The sequence below is a fragment of the Cibotium barometz genome, chromosome 26, assembly GCF_041138505.1.
Source record: "Cibotium barometz isolate CiBa-2024 chromosome 26, ASM4113850v1, whole genome shotgun sequence".
In the NCBI taxonomy this organism is placed as follows: domain Eukaryota; kingdom Viridiplantae; phylum Streptophyta; class Polypodiopsida; order Cyatheales; family Cibotiaceae; genus Cibotium; species Cibotium barometz.
The window spans coordinates 55,440,694-55,451,451 of NC_141071.1; the positions used below are offsets into that span (position 1 = coordinate 55,440,694).

The window sequence follows — 10,758 nt, forward strand, 5'->3', positions numbered from 1 at the left end:
GGACATGGGCAATGATGAAGGAGGGGAGGGTAGATGAGCAAGTGTGCTTTTTTTTTGGGGGGGGCAGGGGGAGGGTGCGGTTGTTGGAGAGGGGATTGGAACCAAGGGTCTATAGCTAAGGTTTACTCTTGACAATTAACTAATGCTTGCAATACGAGCATTAGCTAATACCTACAATGAGTTAAAGTCAATAGGGCCCCATTAATCAACTATATGTATAGCTATATGCATCATGTGTGTATCATGAATCCATTTCAGCTTTCTTAAGTAGTAGGTGAAATGATGTGCTCAATATAAGAATTGTAAAGAGAAGAACACTTCAATAGACACCCAATACGAATTCTCTGAGATTTTTGACATTGAGCCTTCTAATAAAGGCATGGTAATGTGTGTATATGAGAAGGCTGAATATGTAGGCTTGCTAGAAATATTATTTCACATTGAGGGTGGGTAAAGAATCTAGCAAGACTTAAAGCTTTGATTGTGTATTATGTTTTTCTAAAGTGCTTGAATGAGGCTTGACTAGTACATTGCAATTGGTCACTTTTAACTTGAAATGTGATTTTTAGTGTATCATAGGACAAGTCCTCATAACCTAGGGCTCTTTAGGTCAGTTTCAGGAGAGAACCGCTTTTTGCTTGTGCTTATAGCATGCACGCCGCTATTATCATTTTTTAAAGTCATAAAAGGTTTGAAAGCTACAAATTGAAGACTATTTTCTATCTTGAGGTAAATTATGACAATATGTTGCATTTTTTAAAGTCATAAAAGGTTTGAAAGATACAAATTGGAGACTATTTTCTATCTTGAGGTAAATTATGACAATATGTTGCATTTCTAAAAAAGTAATGCTTTGGAATTAGGAGGACATGAGTGATGAATGAGAGGATGGGAGATACATTGGAGTTGGGAGGACATGGGCGATGAAGGAGGGGAGGGTAGATGAGCAAGTGTTTTCTTTTTTTTTCTTGTTGGGGGGGTGTGGCTCTGCAGGGGGGAGTGTGTGGCTACTTGAGAGGGGGCTGGCACTAAGGGTGTTCTCAATCTACTTGAATATGCCTTCTATTTGAACTTGTAGAAGGTTTGAAAGTATTCGAGTCGTGAGCAAGTGTTTTCATTTTTAGTTGTGGGAGGGGAAGTGGTGGAGTGGGGGGGGAGTGTGTGGTTATCAGAGAGGGAGTGGCATCTAGGATGTTTTTAATCTACTTGAATTTGTCTTCTTATGAACTCATAGAAGGTTTGAAAGCTACAAATTGGAGGCTATTTTCTATCTTGAGGGTTATGACAACATGTTGCATTTCTAAAAATGTAATGCTTTTTGGAATTGGGAGGACATGAGTTATGAATGAGAGGATTGGATATGCATTGGAGTTGGGAGGACATGGGCAATGAAGGAGGGGAGGGTAGATGAGCAAGTGTTTTTTTTTTTGGGGGGGGGGCAAGGGGAGGGTGCGGTTGTTGGAGAGGGGATTGGAACCAGGGGATTGGAACCAAGGGTCTATAGCTAAGGTTTACCCTTGACAATTAACTAATGCTTGCAATACGAGCATTAGCTAATACCTACAATGAGTTAAAGTCAATAGGGCCCCATTAATCAACTATATGTATAGCTATATGCATCATGTGTGTATCATGAATCTATTTCAGCTTTCTTAAGTAGTAGGTTAAATGATGTGCTCAATATAAGAATTGTAAAGAGAAGAACACTTCAATAAACACCCAATACGAATTCTCTGAGATTTTTGACATTGAGCCTTCTTATAAAGGCATGGTAATGTGTGTATATGAGAAGGCTGAATACGTAGGCTTGCTAGAAATATTATTTCACATTGAGGGTGGGTAAAGAATCTAGCAAGACTTAAAGCTTTGATTGTGTATTAAGTTTTTCTAAAGTGCTTGAATGAGTCTTGACTAGTACATTGCAATTGGTCACTTTTAATAATGTGATTTTTAGTGTATCATAGGACAAGTCCTCACAACCTAGGGTGTGGGGCTCTTTTGCTCTGTTTCCAGAAGAGAACCTCTTTTGGCTTGTGCTTATAGCATGCATGCCACTATTATCATTTTTTAAAGTCATAAAAGGTTTGCTCAAGCTACGAATTAGAGACTATTTTCTATCTTGAGGCAAATTATGACAATATGTTGCATTTCTAGAAAAGTAATGCTTTGGAATTAGGAGGACATGAGTGATGAATGAGAGGATGGGAGATACATTGGAGTTGGGAGGATGGGAGATACATTGGAGTTGGGAGGACATGGGCGATAAAGGAGGGGAGGGTAGATGAGCAAGTGTTTTCTTTGTTTTTCTTGTTGGGGGGGTGTGGCTCTGCAGGGGGAGTGTGTGGCTACTTGAGAGGGGGCTGGCACTAAAGGTGTTCTAAATCTACTTGAATATGCCTTCTATTTGAACTTGTAGAAGGTTTCAAAGTATTGGAGTTGGGAGGACATGGGTAGATGAGCAAGTGTATTCATTTTTTGTTGTGGGAGGGGGAGTGGTGGAGTGGGGGGGAGTGTGTGGCTATCAAAGAGGGGGTGGCATCTAGGATGTTTTTAATCTACTTGAATTTGCCTTCTTATGAACTCGTAGAAGTTTTGAAAGCTACAAATTGGAGGCCATTTTCTATCTTGAGGATTATGACATGTTGCATTTCTAAAAGAGTAATGCTTTTTGGAATTTGGAGGACATGAGTGATGAATGAGAGGAGGGGATATGCATTGGAGTTGGGAGGACATGGGCAATGAAGGAGGTGAGGGTAGATGAGCAAATGTTTTTTTTTTGGGGGGGGGAGTGTGCGGTTGTTGGAGAGGGGATTGGAACCAAGGGTCTATAGCTAAGGTTTACCCTTTACAATTAACTTGACAATTAACTAATGCTTGCAATACGAGCATTAGCTAATACATACAATGAGTTAAAGTCAATAGGGCCCCATTAATCAACTATATGCATCATGTGTGTATCATGAATGCATTTCAGCTTTCTTAAGTAGTAGGTGAAATGATGTGCTCAATATAAGAATTGTAAAGAGAAAAACACTTCAATAAATACCCAATAAGAAGTTTTTTTTGACATTGAGCCTTCTTATAAAGGCATGGTAATGTGTGTATTTGAGAAGGATTATTATGTAGGCTTGCTAGAAATATTATTTCACATTGAGTGTGGGTAAAGAATCTAGCAAGATTTAAAACTTTGATTGTGTATTAAGTTTTTCTAAAGTGCTTGAATGAGTCTTGACTAGTACATTGCAATTGGCCACTTTTAACTTGAAATGTGATTTTTAGTGTATCATAGGACAAGTCCTCACAACCTAGGGTGTGGGGCTCTTTAGGTCTGTTTCAGGAGAGAACCTCTTTTTGATTGTGCTTATAGCATGCAGGCCGCTATTATCATTTTTTTTAAAGTCATAAAAGGTTTGAAAGCTATGAATTGGAGACTCTTTTTTATCTTGATATAAATTATGACAATATGTTGCATTTCTAAAAAAGTAATGCTTTGGAATTAGGAGGACATGAGTGATGAATGAGAGGACGGGAGATACATTGGAGTTAGGAGGACATTGGCGATGAAGGAGGCGAAGGTAGATGAGCAAGTGTTTTCTGTTTTTTTTCTTGTTGGGGGGGTGTGGCTCTGCAGGGGGGAGTGTGTGGCTACTTGAGAGGGGGCTGGCACTAAGGGTGTTCTCAATCTACTTAAATATGCCTTCTATTTGAACTTGTAGAAGGTTTGAAAGTATTGGATTTGGGAGGACATGGGCAGATGAGCAAGTGTTTTCATTTTTTGTTGTGGGAGGAGTGGTGGAGCGGGGGGGAGTGTATGGCTATCGGAGAGGGAGTGGCATGTAGGATGTTTTTAATCTACTTGAATTTGCCTTCTTATGAACTCGTAGAAGGTTTGAAAGCTACAAACTGGAGGCTATTTTCTATCTTGAAGGTTATGACAACATGTTGCATTTCTAAAAAAGTAATGCTTTTTGGAATTGGAAGGACATGAGTTATGAATGAGGGGATATGCATTGGAGTTGGGAGGACATGGTCAATTAAGGAGGGGAGGGTAGATGAGCAAGTGTTCTTTTTTTTGGGGGGGGGGGGGGGGAGGGTGCGGTTGTTGGAGAGGGGATTGGAACCAAGGGTCTATAGCTAAGGTTTACCCTTGACAATTAACTAATGCTTGCAATACGAGCATTAGCTAATACCTACAATGACTTAAAGTCAATAGGGCCCCATTAATCAAATATATGTATAGCTATATGCATCATGTGTGTATCATGAATCCATTTAGATCCATTTAGATTTCTTAAGTAGTAGGTGAAATGATGTGCTCAATATAAGAATTGTAAAGAGAAGAACACTTCAATAAACACTCAATAAGAAGTTTTTGAGATTTTTGACATTGAGCCTTCTTATAAAGGCATGGTAATGTGTGTATTTGGGAAGGCTGAATATGTAGGCTTGCTAGAAATATTATTTCACATTGAGGGTGGGTAAACAATCTAGCAAGACTTAAAGCTTTGATTGTGTATTATGTTTTTCTAAAGTGCTCGAATGAGTCTTGACTAGTTAATTGCAATTGGTCACTTTTAACTTGAAATGTGAGTTTTAGTGTATCATAGGACAAGTCCTCACAACCTAGGGTGTGGGGCTCTTTTGGTCCATTTCAAGAGAGAACCTCTTTTGGCTTGTTCTTATAACATGCACGCCGCTATTTTCATTTTTTTAAGTCGTAGAAGGTTTGAAAGCTATGAATTGGAGACTATTTTCTATCTTGAGGTAAATTATGACAATATATTGCATTTCTAAAAAAGTAATGCTTTGGAATTAGGAGGACATGAGTGATGAATGAGAGGATGGGAGATACATTGGAGTTGGAAGGACATGGGTGATGAAGGAGGGGAGGGTAGATGAGCAAGTGTTTTCTTTTTTTTTTTCTTGTTGGGGGGATGTGGCTCTACAAGGGGGAGTGTGTGGCTACTTGAGAGGGGGCTGGCACTAAGGGTGTTCTCAATCTACTTGAATATGCCTTCTATTTAAACTTGTAGAAGGTTTGAAAGTATTGGAGTTGGGAGGACATGGTGGGTAGATGAGCAAGTGTTTTCATTTTTTGTTGTGGGAGGGAGAGTGCTGGAGTGGGGGGGAGTGTGTGGCTATTGGAGAGGGGGTGGCATCTAGGATGTTTTTAATCTGCTTGAATTTTCCTTCTTATGAACTCGTAGAAGGCTTGAAACCTACAAATTGGAGGCTATTTTCTATCTTGAGGGTTATGACAACATGTTGCATTTCTAAAAAAGTAATGCTTTTTAGAATTGGGAGGACATGAGTGATGAATGAGAGGAGGGGATATGCATTGGAGTTGGGAAGACATGGGCAATGAAGGAGGGGAGGGGTAGATAAGCAAGTGTTTTTTTTTGGGGGGGGGGGGGGTAAGGTTTACCCTTGACAATTAACTAATGCTTGCAATACGAGCATTAGCTAATACCTACAATGAGTTAAAGTGAATAGGGCCCCATTAATCAACTATATGTATAGCTATATGCATCATGTGTACAGTGTGTATCATGAATCCATTTCAACTTTCTTAAGTAGTAGGTTAAATGATGTGCTCAATATAAGAATTGTAAGGAGAAGAACACTTCAATAAACACCCAATAAGAAGTTTTTGAGATTTTTGACATTGAGCCTTCTTATAAAAGCATGGTAATGTGTGTATTTGAGAAGGCTGGATATGTAAGCTTGCTAGAAATATTATTTCACATTGAGGGTGGGTAAAGAATCTAGCAAGACTTAAAGCTTTGATTGTGTATTAAGTTTTTCTAAAGTGCTTGAATGAGTCTTGACTAGTACATTGCAATTGGTCACTTTTAACTTGAAATGTGATTTTTGGTGTTCATAGGACAAGTCCTCACAACCTAGGGTGTGGGGCTCTTTAGGTATTTCATGAGAGAACCTCGTTTGGCTTGTGCTCATAGCATGCACACCGGTATTATCATTTTTTTTGTCAACTAAAGCAAGTGAGCTACCTTTCTTTTTCTATGCCAAAGATAAGTGAAAAAAGGATGGACAATATAAAAGTTAGTCTGAAATGCAATACGTTGCATTTTGAGAAGAAATTATGAGATGATGTATCTCTAAAGGATGGAAGAGAAAGGAGAATTTGAAGAGAAAATGGAAGCAACTCCAAACTCCCATGCATTATATGCACCAAGTGTGGTTTGTAAGTTGGAAATATGATATCTAACTATGCTAACTAATTGCCATCAGACATGCCAATTCTGGAAAATATAAAATGATGTCGAATATAGCTCTTTTCTTTAAAATACCAAATCGAAATGAGTGTGCACTGCATCAAAAGAGTAATGCCGACTCACCTTTACCTTTTTTTGTTACCTTGTTAATTCTATGAACCATGCGTGTACCACTTTTCCATACAATAATATCATATTATACTTGTACCTTGAAAGCTGCGAGGGGTTCCTTCAGAAGGAATCCAATTTGGAAGAAATATGCCATCAATTAACACCCCAGCATCTAGCTTTTGTCTCGAAGATTGCTATCTTTTGCTACTTTTTTTAACCTGAGCCCTCACAATTCCAAGCATCTAGAGCTACTTTATCTTTTTACTCACAAGGGCCTCTCTCTCTCTCACACACACACACACAGTCTCACGCACTCTCTCTCTTTTTCTCTCACTCTCTCTCTCTCACACACACACGCACACAAAGCCACCTTCAGCCTGCATATTAATGGCTTGTGAAGCTTGCATGTAGATAGCACACTACATTGCTGCATCTCCGGACACCGAACGTCTTCTGTGGCCACGAATCATACAATACAGGCTAATGCGGTTGGTATTTGCTCCCATGGTTGCAGCTCCAATTAAACAGAGGGCACTGAGCTTCCTCTGCTTATCAGTCATCCTCTTAAATGGAGGTCCGTTTCCTTCGTGTAAGCTTTGTTTCATCAGATGAAATAAGCAGCGAATGTGTGAGGATTACGTGTTTAGGTTAGTGCGGTAACTCGTCCAGATTTGATTGATGCGATGACGGTCGTGATCATGAGAGCTGCAGGTGCTGCATGGATGATGATGCAGACGGGAAGGAGCTGGCATGGTTCTGCCGCTGTGATGGTAAGCGAGGTGAGGCATCATGGGAGGCGCGGCGGGAGGCAGTTGCTGCAGCAGGGCGGGGCGGGGGCAAGCTATTGCGTGGCGAAGTCGAGTGGTGCGGATGTGGCGAAGCTGCAGACGGCGTTGGACTGGGCGTGCGGGTCGGGGACGGGGCTGGGCAACGTGGACTGCTCGGCCATCCAGCGCGGGGGCTCCTGCTACACCCCCAACGCCATCGTCAACCACGCCTCGTACGCCTTCGACGTCTACTACGCCAAGCAGAACGGGGCCGCCATCGCCTGCAATTTCAATGGCCTCGCCACCATCACCCAAACCAACCCAAGTAATTATGCTTGTGGGCACTTTCAGCTCTGGATATGCATGCTTTTGTGGGCGTCGTCTCTCACTCAGATCATGTCTTTGTTGCAGGCAGCGGCGCCTGCGTCTACCCTTCCAGGTGAGTGGTCACTGCGTGTGTAGTTTAACCTCGCAAAAGGGCAAACAAACTTTAGCGTGTGTTGGGTAGAGTTAGTTTAACCTCGGTTACTTTGCAAAAGGGGAAACAAACTTCATATGTGATTTCTTTCTTAACCCAACTCTTATATTATACACAAAGCTGTTTGGTGTCATGTGTGACTCAGCTCTTCCACCACTACTTCAACACTAACCTCTCCATCCTCATCCTCATCATCAGATACAACCGTTTCACCCCCTTTTAGTGGCACATCTGCCAATATATCGACCAGCCCAACATCTTCCATCTCACCCAGTGGCGCCCCGCCCAACGTTCCTTTTTCAAGCCTAGACATGCTTCAAATCTTCGTTTGCATGCTAGTGGTGGCACTGTTATCAAGCTGGAAATCATAGAAAGGCTCTTCATGATTACAAGTTCCTCTAAGAGAATATATGGTTGTCTCGTTCTAATATTATTCCTCGAGGATGTTTGTGCGATTACGTCCTTTTGTCCAGACTAGCGATGACATGCGTACAAAGTTGTTAAATTATAGGGATTTTGGACCTCATTCTTGGCAATGTAAGAGGCATGAACATATTATTGACCTTGGCACTTGTTTGGCCTCAATTCTTACTCCTTTGTTCTTTACAACTTTCATCTACTTCTTAGCAATGTAACTCATATATTGACATAACCTTACTTCTTGACTTTGCACTTGTTTGACCTCAATTCTTACTCCTCTAGCCTATACTTTTTAATATTCTTAAAAAAGGGCTCTTAGGCTAAAGCCCAATGGTAGTGCTCATGTCTCCCAAAGTAGAGGTACTAGGTTCGAATCTACCTCAAATGACATCTAATTTCAATACCCACTGTCACATTAATTTTTTTCTATAGAAATGTATTTGTTTGTGTACTAAAATGAAATCAACGATTTATTTTATTTATTAGAGGAGGCATTATATTAAAAATAATCTTAGTAATACAATTTTTTTTAACAATTACTACTAAAGGCTATGGAAAACGAAACATAGCAACCTTAAATCAATTATGTGGATTAAAGGAACGTGGTATTAAAGGCATCAAGCAAAAGATATAAGCAATGCTTTTATATAGGGCGAGTAGTAGAATTCAACATATAGGAGCAAGAGGTTGAAAATTCAATCCTTGCCTTGCTGCTTTTGTAAGTGAGGTGACTCCCTTTGTAAGAAAGCAATCTTCACGAATGTAACCTAAGTAATTGCTATAATGAAAAGCAGCCACTAGAGTACATCCAAAATGTTAATTTGGATATCGTAGCATTTTTTCTTTTATCATCTCACGAACGCCAAATTTTTAAGTAATAAATTGATTACATAAATTTTAGGTTTTATACTTGTTATCCACTTTGTAGCTTAACATGGTTCTTAACATGGTTTTCAACTGTCTTACCTACCATAAGATGCTTTGACATCTTACTTAGTATATAACGGAAGCCCAATTCTTGTAAGATTATGTTAAGACTTTATAAAGAAGTAACAGTATCCTAAGCTTAATGCCAAATAGGGAAGTCACTAACTTCATGTACATACTTATGGCTATTACTAGTGGCCAAGGCCTATTTTTTAGTTATGTCTGACCTAGTGTGAAAGCTAGTCATTTGTATATAAGTCATTTTTGAGATTGATCTCAATACACATTCATTCCCTTGTAATAGAATAATTGTGAGCTCTCCCTCTTCCCCACTCTGTCTCTTACTTCTTATATTGTGTTGGACTCTTAAAAATTAGATGGTTGCTTGTTTGAATAGGTTTGATTGTATGCTTCTCCCTCTCATTAGCTTCTTCTTCATCCACCTTTTGTGAGAGAGAACCACCACAAAGGATACCTCCTTCTTGCCTCCATCTAGGCAAAGGAATCTCTACCTTCACCCCTTCATAATGGTAGCATTTATGCATGACAAAATAGTGAGGACACGAATGACGAGCTGGTGTACCATATGGACAGTTACATTTATGGTTCTATGACAAAGTACCAAACAACACTTATTTTGACATAGGCTAAGGTAAGCACTTATCTTGTACATATTTGGTGCCGCTATAAATGGGGAAAAGCCTAGGACTTAAACTCTATTTATTCGTCCATTTCAAGCAATTGTGATCACTCACAATATTGCCCAATTTTGAGGTCACACTTCGAAAAACATATGGTTTTGAAGCTGTGGATGTGTTATTTTTGTTAATTTTGAACCTTATTTCACATTAGGTTAACATGCTATTTGCAAGATTGAAAGGAAAAATATTGGCAATTTGCATTAGATTTGAGCCTAGAGGCTTAGATTTGATTGTATTAAGCAAACAAGTGGCTTACCTAGTGTGATTAAGAGTGATTTTCACTCTAAACTTGCATAAGTCTTAAGTACCAATTGAGTGGATTAGGGTGTGATTGTCCTTGTTTTTTAATTTTATTCATGCATAATTGTAATTGGTATCTCAAAGCATGTAAAATCAACCAAAATCAATCAAAATACACTTAAAACACTTACATAACCACCCATAATTAGGATTAGAAACCTTAATCAATCTCATACAAGTCCAAGAAACCTTGAAAAGACTAAAAAACCAAGAAAAACATATGAGTAGGAGATTGAGTAGATAGTCATGCGTAAAGGTATGTGCACGTGAGCAATAATACAGACGTGAAACGTGAGTGTGAGCTATAATAAACGTGGGTGTGAGTTATAACAGATGCCGAAATTTGACTCAACCCAAGATGTGAGTATGAGTCAAAGGATACAGCTGAACCTAATATTATACCAATCAATTAAACTTGCCTTGAAGAGACACACCTACCCATGTCCTATTAAGAATTTTGTGTTATACAATCTATAATAGCATTAATTTATAAGAAGATTGTAATGATTAGAGTATTAAGCATAATTATTAAAAATTAGTGGATTAATACTTGGCACCGCAGAACTGTGAGAGAGGTACTCCTTGAGAGTAAATAATGGTATATCCAGAGGGTAAACTAATTGCTCATCAACCTTGATTGAGGCATAGAGCCTCACACACTACTTGAAATCTGTGCCCAAGTGTGCCTATTTCATAAAAGAAAACTTGCTAGACCTATTTCATAAAAACTTTTGTTAAGTCTAACTAGATGTGAGTTGTGAGATGTGAGTCCACACAAAACATAAGGTGTGAGATGTGAGTTGTGAGATGTGAGTCCA

General features: G+C 39.3%; 1 protein-coding gene across 1 annotated transcript; it reads left to right on the forward strand.

Annotated features, from left to right (window-relative positions):
• Nucleotides 1–6,665: 6,665 nt before the first annotated feature.
• On the forward strand, nt 6,666–8,241 carry LOC147624118 (uncharacterized). Its single transcript, XM_086820966.1, has 4 exons — nt 6,666–6,921; nt 7,059–7,439; nt 7,526–7,553; nt 7,738–8,241. Exons 1-4 carry the CDS (start codon nt 6,831–6,833, stop codon nt 7,961–7,963), a joined length of 726 nt encoding a protein of 241 aa, XP_086677092.1. The 5' UTR covers nt 6,666–6,830; the 3' UTR covers nt 7,964–8,241.
• Nucleotides 8,242–10,758: the final 2,517 nt, after the last annotated feature.

What these genes read in the sequence shown, in the direction of transcription:
- LOC147624118 (XM_086820966.1), top strand. Translation starts at nt 6,831, where the DNA reads ATGCGGTTGGTATTTGCTCCCATGGTTGCAGCTCCAATTAAACAGAGG. An exon ending in AGTCATCCTCTTAAATGGAG is followed by an intron (nt 6,922 to 7,058) that starts GTCCGTTTCCTT and finishes TGAGAGCTGCAG; the next exon opens with GTGCTGCATGGATGATGATG. An exon ending in GCCTGCGTCTACCCTTCCAG is followed by an intron (nt 7,554 to 7,737) that starts GTGAGTGGTCAC and finishes TGTGTGACTCAG; the next exon opens with CTCTTCCACCACTACTTCAA.